The sequence below is a fragment of the Magnolia sinica genome, chromosome 13 (genome assembly GCF_029962835.1).
Source record: "Magnolia sinica isolate HGM2019 chromosome 13, MsV1, whole genome shotgun sequence".
Taxonomy (NCBI): Eukaryota; Viridiplantae; Streptophyta; class Magnoliopsida; order Magnoliales; family Magnoliaceae; genus Magnolia; species Magnolia sinica.
In genome coordinates this window covers 45,642,501-45,658,262 of record NC_080585.1, presented here as the reverse complement: position 1 = coordinate 45,658,262, position 15,762 = coordinate 45,642,501, and the positions used below count along the sequence as shown (strand labels likewise).

Sequence of the window (15,762 nt, the reverse complement as noted above, 5' to 3'; positions counted from 1 at the left end):
ACTGACGACCCTAGAATGGATCACTGTTTGGATGGTGATATGAGGAAGGTATCTTAGCTTCCCAATCTTGCTGTATGAAAAGGGCTAATAACCACTTGGCAATCATGTTCATGCACCGCATTTGCATGTGCTTTGTAGACATGGCGCACTTTGAGGCGATGTGATGCGTAACGTAAGATGAAGACGCTGAGGGTATATGCGTGAGGGCACGCATCATTCTTCATATATTCTTGCATTAAGAAGAGTACTTAAGACATGTTTAATTGTTCTGCTTTATCATTACTGCTTGATTGAACTGATAACATGTTAACCTGTGCTTTATTGTTCCACTAAGTTGATCACTCACTCCCACGTTCTGGGGCGGTGTTAAACACCCACCAAACTCTGTCTTAGCTGCTGATGTTGCAGATGTTGATGCAACTTCTGAGGCAGAGCGGGAGGTTGATGATGATGAGGCTGCTTTCTCTTTTATGCAGTTTTCAGACGGGTTCTAGTGAGCCTCGTTCTGATGCGCGGGATGCTGGGATTTCTTTTGGAAATTAAATGATGTAATTTGATGCTTGTAATTTTGATAGTAACACTTACATTACGACCTGGTATGTATATGTACTTCAGGGATTTACACATGTACACATATGATTCTATAAGTCTTCCGCTTGCTTTCTTCACTTATCCCTGAATTATATCTGTGCTTTGGCTTAATCTATTCCATGTTTTATGCACTAATACAGACAACATACATCCATCATTAAATATGTTGCATAAGTGATGTTTTGGAATTCGGGAGCTGAGTTATGCTCGACCCCCGAATTTCAGGGCGTTACAGTACTAAACCCCAGTGATGATCCCAGAGATGAACAGTACTGATATGTGCACTTATTGATTAGGAGTTGCATACTCATTTATTCATTCATTCACTATCCACTCGGACTGGTGGTATGCAAGTGTTTGTTACGTGTACCTTCACAATGGCTAGGATTTCAGTTGGGGCATGCAACTAACCTGAGATCAGGAGTTTACCACATTGGATCTGACTATCCAAATTAGGTATGGGAGTAGTTTGGATAGAAATCCATTGTGATAGACCCCATAGTCTGCGATACTACGTACTAGCATCCCGACTTCACACTCCAGCATGGTCATTCCATTCGCACCGCATGTTGCATTACATCCACAGCATATGGCAATTTAGGTTATTGTGTTTCTGCATTTATATGGTCTAAGTATGGCTGACACTATTTGTGTTACTCATCAGGAATGTATATTGATTGCATCCTCTGCATCTGATATTTGGCTCTCTATGACTCCTCATTTGTATAGTTGACTCGTATTGCGTATTCTAATATTGTATGACTCATGGACTTGCTAGTATTTCCATTTACTCTGATAATTCTTGATCTTGTTAGTATTTCTACTTATTCCGATATTATACGATTTATGGATTACCAGTATTTCCGGTATTGTATGATTATGGCATTGTATTGAATACTTGGCACTTACCTTGTGCACACACATACACCACCCTCTAAGATTTTTATAAGCTTATGCACGATAGATGCGTGCAGGTGATGTTAGATTGCAGCAGTGTTGAGCTTGGAGCGTACAACGGTCTTCTGGAGCTTGATTTTATATATATATATATATATATTTCCTTCTAGCATTGTACTCAACTGATTATATTAGTGGATATGTGATGATGATGTTGCCTTTGTGAATTGGGTAATCTTGTGGTTGTGCTTATTGCGAGTTAAATGTACAAAAAAAATTCTCCTTGTAGAATCCCAAGATCGGAATCTGGCATATGAACACTAGGAGCCGAGAATGGGGTACTACGGAGGATGTCGACACCGAATTCGGTGATCGGGATTCCTGTGAATCCGATTTCCAGGTTTGGGGCGTGACATTTTATCCATGCCATGCATCCATTTTGCTAGTTCACCTTAGGGCATGCACCCTAAAAATAGTAATATACAAATCTCAGGTAGACCACACCACAGGAGACAGTAGTGATTAAACACTAACCATTAAAAACTTCCTAAGGTCCACTATAATGTTCATTTTCCATCCAACTTGTTGATTAGTCACGTAGACCTGGATGAAGGGAAAACACAAATATCAATTTGATCCAAAACTCCTGTAGCCTCGAGAAGTTTTTAATGGTGGGCATTCAATTAGCACTGTTTCCTATGGTGTGGTCTACCTCAGTTTTGGGCTTGGATGGCCTGTGTGGATAAAACACATACATCAAGATGGGCCCACAGCTTTTCTAATAGCACACACCATTTTGATATTCTTTCCTCTTGCAATAAAAGTAGATTTTTTAAATTGGGTTTTTTGTTGAAAGCTCTGAACTTTGCAGCATTTCTTAAGTTTTTACTACATGGGTTTTTTATTTTATGTTCCTGCTACAAGAAATATAAATTCTTTAAAATGGATTCTTGCTAAAACTTTGATAAATATCTATATCATTTTTACTAGTATCGACTCATTAAAATTATGGGTCAGCTACTTTTGATTTCGACCGACCTAAACTAGCCCCAAATTTTAATAAGTCAGGTTTAAAGGTTTCTTCTACTTCTCATTCTTAAACCAAAGATATTGAAAGTTTTGGGAGTTTTGTATGAACAACTCACAGCAGGTTAGGTTTAAAGGTTTCTTCTACCTCTCATTCTTAAACTAAAGACACGATGACCCAAGCACGCATCGACAAAATGAAGGTGGGCCCTAATCTCATTTTGAATTTGGGAATTTTGGTACCCTAATCCCAAATCGAATTTGGTGGTTTTGAAATTGGGGATTTGGGTACCCAATCCCACTTTGAATTTAGGGATTATGGTACCCTAATCACATTTCGAATTTCGGGGTTTTGAAATTGGGGATTTTGGTACACCCGACCTGGTGGATATCCAATCACTATTGTTTTCCTATGGTATGGTCCACCTGAGATTTATATTCCTCTCATTTTTGGATCCCACTATATGTTTATATTCCTTCATACTGGCACCATATTTTAAATATTTAATGATAAATTTACTTTTCAATAAAACGATTTTTATAGTAAATTTTTTAATTGTGGAAATTATAATAATTTTTTCTAAAAATTCTAAAATTAACTATTTTTATATTAAATTTATAAAACTGTGTAAGTGTTTCTAGCCATCCTGCAAAGTTAGAGTCTTTTGATAGCAAATGTAAGCATATGTTTCCGAATCACTTTTAGTCTCCATTGTGCATGTTTTATTAAGGGCTATCTTTTAGAAAGGCTATCTTTAGAGGGTAGTCAGGAAGCAAGCCAAGTATACTGTGTAGGCCCTAGCATCAATTATATATGAAAGATGGTAGTCTTAAATCACTTCTGCTATATATACAAGCAAAGTATACTGTTTTATATGATTTTCTACAATCCAGTTACCATGTAATGTTTGCTTTCACTGCTAATATCCCCAGTTTGTTACTCTTCATTGTTTTTTTCTCTGGTTTTGCATAGTAGATATTTGGCATAAAACCCATTGGTGAAAAGCTTTTTACCTCTTAACACGCTCATCTACAGCCAGGGATAGAAAACCTTTAGGAAATCCTTAAAAAAACATACTTTCTTTAACTTTCAAGGTATTCGTAGGCCTACTAACATGACGAACTTTTTCATCTCTTGGCAATGGGCATCCTTGTCTTCATTTTACATTTATCATTCGCATATAAATTAAATCTCTTGTTTTAAGTATCTGACAATATCATTGTACATAACGACTTTCTCATCTTCCAGTAATATGGACAAGGCCTGTGTAAGGCTTGCTTCAGCAAAAGTTGTCCTGTGCCCATCAAAGTACTGGGATAAAAAAAAAAATCAATTGAAGTCTTTTCTTTGACTTTAAGATATTATATTCTAGAACTTTTCTTTCACATAAAAGTTTGTCAGAAATGTTTGTTTACTTAGCATTGTATTTCTATTCTTAGTATGAAGATAAAATGCGTATATTGTTCCATTGCTTCTGTTGCCTAAAATTGTCCTTGCAAACCTTAATGAGCTTTTATATTACATTTTTTTGTCTTAAATTATTATTGTGATTAGTTAGTTTATAGTTGTGACTTGTAATTGTGATTTGTAAGTTAGATAATTAGTTATCCATTTGAGGATTTTAATGGGGCCATACATAGATATGGTGTGTTTTTAGTGGCATAGAAATCGCTCAAATTGTCCCATTTTGGACAGTTCAAGGTTAGATGGATAATATGCTTTCATATAATCTATTTAAATGTTTATGCCTGATCTGCGGTCCATCTCCTCGTTTCTCTCTGGATATGTTTCTTCCGTTCCGTATCCAATGCCAAATATATTTACATTGCCTTAGATATTTGGCATCAGAATGTAACGTAAAATCAACTTATTTAGAGAAGCATGGGGAGATGCTGCCAGATTTTCTAAATGAAAATATGAAAGTATTACAATCTATCCAACCTTGGATGGATAACTAATTCAGGATTTAATTGTATTAGCTCAAAATTGATGGAGGAGACCCGAATGTACGTTGGAGCTATCCAGATGTTGAGTGGGGGTCTCTAGAAGGTAGGAACCGTTGTTATGACCATGATGAAGCTATTCATTTCCTATGAACACAAATATTAGCTTAATCGAAAACTTTTGTGGTCCCAATTAGTTTCGAGGTCCACTTGAGCTTTGGATCTACCTCATTCTTCAGCTCATGCCCTAAAATGATCTCTCCAAATGGAATGGCATGATGATCCAAGGATATGTTTATCCAGGTTGGATGCATCTTATGAATGGATTAGATGGCATATAAAAAGCTTCGATGTATTTCTATTATATCCATGCTGTCCAACTATTTCATCATATCATTTTAGGGCGTATTACCAAAAATGATGCAGATCCGAGACTCAAGTATACCACATCAAACATAAACCTTTAACCTATAACCAAAACCTAAACCTAAACCTAAACCTATAACCTATAACCTAAACCTTAACCTAAACCTATAACCTATAACCTTAACCTAAACTTAAACCTATAACCTATAACATTAACCTATTCTCAAATCCTTTAACCTAAACCTATAACCTTAACCTAAAACTATAACCTTAACCTAAACCTATAACCTATAACCTAACTTAAACCTAAACCTAAACCTAAACATATAACCCGAACCCGAACCTGAATTCCTAAACCTAAACCTAAATCTATTCTCAAGTCTTTAAACCTATAACCTAAACTTAAACTTATAACTTATAACTTAAACCTATAACCTATAACCTATAACCTTAACCTAAACCTAAACCTTAACCTAAACCTAAACCTAAACCTATAACTTAAATCTAAACCTAAACCTATAACCTTAACCTAAATCTATAACCTATAACCTATAACCTAAACCATAACCTATAACCTAAACTTACAACCTAAACCTTAACCTATATCCTAAACCTAAACCTATAACCTAAACTTAATTCACTTAACTTAAACCTATACCTAAACCCAAATATATAACCCGAACCCGAACCCAAATCCAAATTTCTAAACCTAAACCTAAACCTATTCTCAATTCCCTAAACCTATAACCTAAACCTAAACCTATTCTCAATTCCCTAAACCTATAACCTAAACCTAAACCTATAACTTATAACCTAAACCTCTAACCTATAACCTATAACCTTAACCTAAACCTAAACCTAAACCTGTAACCTATAACTTAAACCTAAACCTAAACCTAAACCGATAACCTTAACCTAAACCTATAACCTATAACCTTAACCTATAACCTATAACCTAAACCTTAACCTATAACCTAAACCTATAACCTAAACTTATAACCTAAACCTAAACCTTAACCTAAGCATATAACCTATAATCTTAACCTAAACCTAAACCTATAACCTGTAACATTAACCTTAACCTAAACCTATAACCTTAACCTAAACCTATAACCTAAAACCTTAACCTATAACCTATAACCTTAACCTATAACCTATAACCTATAACCTAAACCTTGACTTATAACTTATGACTTATAACCTAAACCTAAACCTTAACCTAAACATATAACTTATAACCTTAACCTAAGCTTAAACCTCTAACCTATAACATTAACCTAAACCTAAACGTATTCTCAAGTCCCTAAACCTATAACCTAAACCTAAACTTATAACCTAAAACCTAAAACCTAAACCTATAACCTGAACCTAAACCTATTCTCAAATCCCTAAACCTATAACCTAAACCTAAACCTATAACCTATAACTTCAAACCTAAACCTAAACCTAAAACCTAAATGTATTCTCAAATACCTAAACCTAAACCTACACCTAATCCTAAACCTATAACCCTAGCCTAATCTTAAACCTATTTCCGTAAACTGACTCTAGTCTTTTAATTGGATAAGAGTTGGATGCAATCTAAGAACAGGTTTGGCCAAGAGTATAAATAAGGGTTTTAAGAGTTCATGAAATTTGCCCGAAATTGGACAAATTCAGGCAATAGGATTAGGTGTCCATGTTGAAAATGCAAGAACATGGTTTATAAGACTTTAGACAAAGTAGAAGATGATTTGTTCATAGTTGGGATTGACCAGGGTTACACTTGGTGGATCCATCATGATGAAGATATCCACCAAAGAGTTGAGGCCACTGAAGTCCTTGGTGACCCAATTGTGCCCGATGATGAGGATGAAGATGTCGATGAAATGCAAGATATCATAGGGGATGTGTTTAGGGGAACAATTGCGGATACTGATTTTACTGCGATAAGTAGATCCAAGATATTCCTCCTATGGGTGATGCCCAATCAGAAAAGTTTAGTAGGTTGTTGAGGGATGCACAATGTCCACTTTATCCGGGGTGTAAGAACTTCTCCAAGTTAGATTTTCTTACAAGGTTACTTCATTTGAAGACAATAAATCATTGGAGTAACAAATCATTCGACATGTTACTTGACTTGTTGAAAGAAGCATTACCGGATGGTGAGACATTGCCTAAGTCTCATTACAAGGCAAAATCCTTGATGCGAGACTTGGGCCTTGGTTACATCCCCATACATACATGTATAAATGATTGTGTATTGTATTGGAAAGAGCATGAAAAGTTTGAACAGTGTCTAGAATGTGGAGAGTCTAGGTGGAAGTATGACGAAGCCAAGCTTAAGAAAATCCCACAAAAGGTGTTAAAGTACTTCCCATTGAAACCCAGATTACAAAGATTGTTTATGTCTTGCAAGACGGCTGAAGATATGAGGTGCTATAAGGAGAAATGCGTTCAAGATGATAGTATACTAAGGTACCCCGAGGACTCTGAAGCCTGGCAAAATTTTGGCAAGTAATATGACTGGTTTGGAGAGGATTCTTGCAATGTTCGACTAGGTCTTGCAAGTGATGGTTTTGTTCCATTTGGTAATATAAGTAGCTCATACAGTATGTGCCCAGTGGTACTTATGCCCTACAATTTACCTCATTGGTTGTGTATAAAGGAGTCATTTTTCATGATGTCATTGCTTATTCTTAGACCCAAGTCACTTGGGAATAACATTGATGTGTATTTGCAACCGTTAGTAGATGAATTAAATGAATTGTGGAGTCAAGGTGTACAGACGTATTACACATTTGCACGAGTCATTTCGATTGCATTCAGCGGTCTTATGAATAATAAATGACTTCCCCGCATATGAGAATTTGTCTGGGTGGATCACGAAGAAAAAGTTGACTTGTCCTACATGTAGTATTAAGACTTGTTCATTGTCATTAAAGCATGGTAAAAAAATGTGTTATATAGGTCATCATCGCTTCCTTCCGAGTGATCATAATTAGTGTAGGAAGACGATGATCTTTGATAGCAAATAAGATCATAGGCCACCCCCAAAAGAGCTATCTGGAGAAGATGTGATACAACAACTGAGTACCATTGAAAAAGTTAGATTTGGTAAGGCATCGCACTTGAAGAAGAGAAAACGTACAATATTGGACTATAACTAGAGGAAGAAGAGCATTTTTTTAGTTGCCCTATTGGAGTGATCTGAAATTGTGACACAACTTAGATGTCATGCATATTGAGAAGAATATATGTGACAATATCTTCGGAACATTAATGAACATAGAGAAGAAAATAAAAGACAGTTTCAAGGCTTGATTGGATTTACAAGTAATGGATTTAAGGAAAGAGTTGCACTTGTAACCACATGAAAATTCATATACTATACCAGCAGCCTGCTACACATTAATAAAACTAGAGAAAAAGCATTTATGTTAATGGTTGAGATTGGTAGAGTTTTCTGATGTGTATGCGTCAAATATATCTCAGCGTGTAAATATTACGAACTGTAAGGCAACAGGAATGCAAAGTCATGAGAAAAAGTGTTTATGTGAATGGTTGAGATCGGTGAAGTTTTTTGATGGGTATACATCAAATATATCCCGGCGCATAAATATTACGGACTGTAAGGTAATAGGAATGAAAAGTCATGATTGTCACGTCCTTATGCTACGTCTACTACCGATTGCACTTCATAGATTCCTTAAAAAGGATATCAACGTGGCGCTGATTGAGTTGGAAATATTCTTTAAGGATTTGTGTCTGAAATTGTTGAATGTACAGGTTATTAAATGACTGGAGAGGGACATTGTCGTAATCTTTTGTAAACTTAAAAGAATATTTCTACCCGCATTTTTCGATATCATAGTACACCTAGCGATTCACTTACCACACGAGGTGAAGCTTGCAAGCCCAGTACAATATCGTTGGATGTATCCGATCGAAAGGTGGTAGAACCTATTAAAATTTTTATTCATTTCATAAACTACATATATCCATGTTTTCATACGTATAACATAGTGGTTTTGTATACAGATACCTTCACATACTAAAATGATTTGTGATGAACAAGGCACGTCCGGAGGGATCCATTGCTAAGACATACATTGATAATAAGTGCCTGACATTTTGCTCCATGTATCTTCATGGCATAGAGACTAGATTCAACCGAGAAGGTCGGAATGCCGATGAAAGGCAAGAGCATGAACAAGGACGTATATCTGTATTTGCACATAACGTCTTTCCTTTAGGATCCCCGATGTTTCAGGATATAGGCCTTAGGGATCAGCAAAGGCACGGTGGTGTGTGTTACATAATTGTGAAGAAATAGAGTCGTACTTAGAGTAAGTCTTCACTTGATAATTGTATCTCTACATAAGATGATCTTAATGTTTCTTGCTGATGACGTGCTAATTATGTTTAGCGAACACATCAACGAGGTGAAGTCCCAATACCCGATAAATTATGATCGAATGCATCAGGATCAGTTTTAATGGTTCACAAAATGTGTAAGATTTCACATTGTATCTCACCACATTTAGAATTTTGTTGTATTGCATAATATTTAAACCTAAGAAAACCCTTAAACAATTATATTCTGTATGTGATAATAGATGAAGATGTTGCACGCTAGCAACTCTGTGGATGCGTCTGATGCACTCTACTCACTGCCGTGTTACCCTGATAGACGTGTATCTAGATATCCAGGTTATAAATGGGATTCGGTTTCACACTGAAGAACGTGAGAAGTATAGGACAACACAAAATAGTGGGGTGGTTGTAAAGAGAACGCATGAGGAGGTAGAAATTGACTTTTATGGCGTTTTGATGGATATTATTGAGTTGAGTTATTGTATGAGAAAGAGAGTGTACTTATTTAAATGTGATTTGTGGGACATTGGAAATAAGAAGTTGGGAATACAGACTGACAACTACTTTATGAGCATAATTTATCTCAGAAGTGGTTTAAGGACGACCCATTTGTCCTCACCAGCCGAACCGAATAAGTATTTTACCTCGCTGACAACAAGGCAGGTGGCTCTTGGCACGTGGTGCAGAAAATAAAGCCCAGGAACATATTTGACGTACCCGTACCAGAAGTCGAAGTAGCGAGGATGGGGGAAATGAAACATCTAGGGTTGAACAAGCATATCAAGAAGACATGCCAACTAGGGATATAGGGACTGATCCAAATATTGATATTGATGTGGTGCAATTGAACAGAGATGATGTGCCACTTGATCATGTTGATATCTCAATAATACATGACATTGTTAGAGATGATGGCGGTTTTAATGATGACGATGTTGCAGACGATGAAGAGGAAATACTGATCAGCGATAGTGATGATAAGGAAGAAATAGTCGTAAACGATAGTGATACAGATGACGATTATTAAATGCACACATGATTTACATGTCTTTTTTCAATTCGAATAATTTATGTATTACATGCATACGTAAAAATTACTAGTCATAATTTATTTCTTTAATTGACTTGTTTATAATCCACATTTACAGTTGAGTCAATTTCTGATCATGTCCTCCTCAAATCGGAGGGTAGCAGAAGCACGCAGCATACTTATCAGCTGTTGTGGATGGACTTTCCGGCCTTATCTTCTTCTGGTAGGGCCAAAGAGATGCCCAGTCTGATCGATGAGTGTAGGGAAGAATATATCGACGATGACTCATATAAAAGATTATACAATCTCAAAGAAATTTCAGAGTTAGTGGAGGAATTATAACAGGGGGAAACTTCATATGGAAAATGCAGTTTTGTCACTTACACATTTGAATAGAGTCCTAACAGACCAGATTTCTTTTATTACGACTGGCATGTTGGCTGTAACAATGTCGAGTGCTTTACACAGATTGACATATACTTCTGCAACATACGATAACTTGCGTAGGGAGTGCTTCGGAAAGTTCACCTCAAAGTTGTTTCATATTACAACGAAATACGTATATTTAACATAGAATGACAATGTGTAATGTGAAATTGTGGAAATAACCGCTATAGTTGAAGTGGGAATATGCTAATATGTCCTAGAGGGGGGTGAATAGGACTTTTTTAAATTTTTATGGTAATTTAAAATCCTATCAACCTTATCCTGAATAAATATGTAAGTATCAAGATTTCTTCAAAATAACTCTAATGGCTTCCAAGCCAAATAGAGGATCCAATCACAATACTATTCAAAAAATAAACAGGATACTTAACAGAGTTCATGATGGATGTGACTATGTGTGAGGTGTGATTCTACTTAGTTCCAGGAGGACATATGCATATTTAATATGAAAACAATCAGTGAAATCACACAAATAGTAGAAGAAAATAGTAATCTCTAACACAGTCATTTTTATAGTGGTTCGACTAAGTATCTACTCTACTTCCAGCGGATGCACTCAACCCTTGAGTGTATCGGATCTCACTAACGGAGGTTTCACAACAGGTTTACCTCAAACTGGAGGTTTCAAATCAGGTTCACCTCAAACCAGTACAACCTACACTAGACTGACTCTAACGTGTCTACACGACACAGTTTATGTCCCACACAGGAGCAAGGGTCAACATATAGCACCCGAATTTTAGGCCACACAGGCCAAGTATCCACATAAGGAAGCTCACCAGTTTATGCTCCCATGAGCAAGGGTTAACACAGCACCTGACTTTTAGACCACACAAGTCAAAGACTTACACAAGGACCTAAGAGTTTATGCTCTCCACAGAGCAAGGATCAACACAAAGCACTCACCATGTACACTCCCGTCGAAGGCCTCCTATGAGGGCTTGAAAGGGGTGAGAAACATCTTAAACCCAATCCTATAGAAGGAATGATCATAAGGGTCCTCTGGACTCTAATGACTTACAGATAAGTAGATGAGCCCCATTCAACATGTTGATGAAGATCTCCTCCTTTGATGATGAAGAATCTTTAGCTCCCTTGAACCGCAACTCAGATGATTTACCATTGTAAGGCGGCAGGTTAGGTCAAGATTATAATGGAATCCTACTCTATTAATTTTTTTCTATAAAGGAGATAGAGCGATTCCAATCATCTATGCATTCAAGGCATCCTAGCTTAATGATTTTTCATTAAGGTGGTAGGTGAAGGATCCTTGAATGCGAAAGTTCATTCCCCAATCCACTCTATTGAATATCAATGATGAGGGTGGATTGGAAGATGAACTCCCATGAGAGAAAAGGCTTCGGGTATATGATCTAGAGTTAAACACTCAAAAGCACTCACTTTTTTCTCTACCAACAACCAAGGGAAAGCTCTTATTAAATAGGCAAAAGGTTCCAACGGATATAAAACGGTCACATTTATGACAGAGTTCGATATCATTGAGCAGGGTCGATATCATCAAGAGTATACTCTCGATAGCATCGACTGGCTACTCGATGATACAAACTCAACTGCCAAAAGCTTTTAAAACTTTTTGCCAACTAGTCGAGGGAATCGAACATGCGTCGATGTCATCGAATTTCAAACCCTGATTTCATTGGCACGAGGTTCGATTCCTCGATAATTGAAAATGTGAGAGCACTTGCCTTTAAAACATTTCAGGTATAAAATATGATCGAGCATCACTTTATATCATTGGAATTTAAATGTCAATGATATCGATGACAGTGTCAATTCATCGATAATTCTAAGGGATTTTCCTATAAGTTTGCTGGACAGTTTATGCCCACTTTTGATGACATTGACCTTACCTCGATATGATTGATATTTGAAAATCAATTTTATCGAGTGACCCTTGATCCAAGAAAAATAACCTGAAAACTTGCTGGATAGATTTGTGTCCCAATCCGATATCATCGAAGGTCTATCGATATCATCGAGATTTGAATTCCAAGGACATCAAGGAGCCCTTCGATATATCAAGAATCACAAAATTTGCCTTAGTGATATTTTGGACATAACAGACCACATGTCAATATTATCGAGTCGACTTCAATGGACTCGAGATTCAAATTTCGATGATATCGAACAGTCCATCAATTCATCAATAATTCAATCCAGAGTTCTTTGTTGTTGTTGGACATCTGAAGTCCTTATTTCGATAATATCAAGTGATCTTCAAGGACATCGATAACGGGGTTCGATTTCATCGAGCCATGTATAGATAAATCGACAAAGGTAGAAAACATAAAGATTTTACTGAGTTTTAAAAAAAAGTTTTCTAACTAAAAACCCTAGGATATTCTATGCAATTTTAGGGGCTTTTAATTACCTAGTGTTTTGGGACATAGGATGTAAAGCTAAGATTTACCTTTGGTGAGTTTGGGTACACATCCTGTTGAGGCAGACGCTTGATCAATCTTCCTATGAAGCTCCTTTATCTAGCCGACTCAACACTCATGCTAATTGACAAACTAGGACCCTTTCAATCTCCCCCTTTGTTAATTACGTGACAAAATACCAAAACACCCTAGAACAACCTCTAGACTAACACCCTAAATTGTGTGTACATGAACTTTACACAATTTTACAAGGTTATCTAGTTCATACACATCAGTAGTAGCTGCTCCCCCTAACACCGATCTCCCCCTGTCTTCTTGCAGCTACTCCCCCTAACACCTGCACCACCATCCACAAACAGATACACACAATTTTCCTTCGGGGTGTGGATTTGTTCTCCCCCTTTTTGTCAGTCATTGGCAAAGGATAATATAACAATGGATATTGACTGCAGTTGAAGCATATGGGAGAACCAAGACCCAAATAAAATACATTAGAGGTAAGACAGATAAACATAGGTATGCATATTAGGTCAAGGGAGAGTATGGATATAAGGATCAAACATCATAAACCAATCAAGAAATATGCAGGAGGAGGAATTCACAGTCGATATCATCATTCAAGGGAAACCAGTAATTATACCAGATAAACAGGGCAATGAATATGAATTAGAATCAGCCATGAAACAAAATATCTAAAATATGTACTGCCCAAGGTTGGCAGTTTTGTAACAACCATCCCAAAATAATAACACAAGTATTTAGCCCATCTATGGGCATAAAAGAAAGTATGTTCCTCACTCAGAGGATATCCCAACCAAAACCAAAAAAAAAAAACCTGTCAAACTTTGTAAGTTAGTAATTTATCACATACACTCATACAATCGTAGGGCATTCAAAAAGATACCTATGCCCATATGCAGAGATGAGAATAGGGTGTATGTGACAACTCCCAGATGACAGCACTATGGTGAAGGGGTGGAGGAAGATGGTGTTGTATCGTCGCGTCGGCATGTGATCAAATCCACTAATTGTTGCACCGACTGCTGCACCCCGTGCACCAAACGCTCCAAGATAGTGAACCTGGCATTCATTAACTCCTTCAGCTGAGTGACTTCTCACAGTGTCGCTCCAATCTGATCCTGATGTAGCTTGAACCTTTTTACATGCCCGAGGTCGGATGGAGACGGAGCTTGTTGGGATGCGAGAGGGTCACCTTTGGCCATTCCAGCACCTTCGGCTTGAGTAGCCCCTTCACCACGTTCTCCTTCTTCGTGAATCCCTTCCTCGGGTAAGTCTTTAGGAAATCGGTGGAACTTTAAATCCATCCTTCTAATGTTGTTCTTGTTGAAGTGTTAAAGAGGAAGTTCCTGATCGTTTGTTGTCGGAAGACCGATCGCATTGCACATAGTGTGAATAATCCAAGGATAGGGTAAATGGACATCTCGAGAAGTGTGAATCGCATACACTAACTGATGAACAATTAGAGTAGGAAGACAGATTTTGATCCCAGTTGCTACAGAATATACTACCATGGCCATGAATCCTGTAAGGTCGACACAATTGGTACTCCAAGGACATACGCGAAGATGCCATGTAGAATAGATACCTTGGTTCCATGAATTTTGCTTTCAGCACATTGCCTTGATGCCAGGGAATATCACGACCATGGTAGAGAAAGTTTGTGACCATGAATTGAGTTTCAACATTCTCAAGGTCCATGTCAGGGAGACCGACGGGGGACAAAGTGAGGCCAAAGATGTTTACAATGGATGCAGGAGTAATTTCTACATCGTCACCATCAACAGAAACAGTGATAGACGGAGGTTCAACTGCTAGAGAGTGACTAGAAGCAAAAAAGTTGCAGGTTCATTTATAGTGACACGGCCCGCCAAAGTCGAGGAGAGGCAACCAGTCAATTGCAGCTAAAAGGGGTTCCAGATTGTATGGTTTTAGACACTCCCTGTCTATCTTCCTTTCATGAGCTAGCTTTCTTCCAGTGTATTTGGCCAAAGCCGGATTCACCCTAGCAGGAGGAGGGGCCGGTGCTTCAAGTTGGGACCTGCCACGCGATGTTTGTCTTGTTCGCTAGCGAGTAGGAGTCCCATGTTCAGGTGCCCTCACCCTTTCCTTCTGAGCAAGGACCTTTTGCCTGGAGGATCTCGAAGATTCTCCAGGACTAGACATTTTGCCCTTGTCTTTTCCCATTTACCAGTACTCACAAAGAGAGATTTGGGGTTTTATGGACAGAAATTCTCTCGAAAGTCTAGAAATACCTAAAAAGCACAAGATGTAATCTTGAGGAAAGGAGGAAATAGAGGGGGTATTGCCAGAGTTAAATGACTTTAGCAGACTCTCAGATGAAGCTTCATGAAGAACGGCTGAGAGAGATGAGCAGAGGAGAGAAAAACAGCCTTTAAGAGGTGAAAAGAAATTTTTCTCGCTCGTCCGCCATTTATCGGGCGGAAAACTTCAATATCATCGAACATGGTTTCGATGATATTGATAGACCCCATTCGATGTTATCAAAGAAGTTCTCGATAACATTCTGAATTATGTGACTCTTCTGATTTCAAAGGGGTGTTGATGATATCGATTCACGTCGATTTAATCAAGAATCCTCACGATTCATCAACAAACATATCGAAGATGTATATCTTTCATATTTTTTCAACATTTCGGCAATCTTTCATGTTTGTATAACAT

General features: G+C 37.5%; 1 protein-coding gene across 1 annotated transcript in view; it reads right to left on the bottom strand.

The window, feature by feature from the left end:
* LOC131224262 (uncharacterized) overlaps positions 1 to 14,384 on the bottom strand; it is a 34,774-nt gene extending 20,390 nt beyond the window's left edge. The window contains exon 1 of the mRNA XM_058219796.1: positions 14,273 to 14,384. Within this exon, the coding sequence (XP_058075779.1) occupies positions 14,273 to 14,384 (112 nt within the window). The remainder of the gene's footprint in view (positions 1 to 14,272) is intronic.
* Positions 14,385 to 15,762: the final 1,378 nt, after the last annotated feature.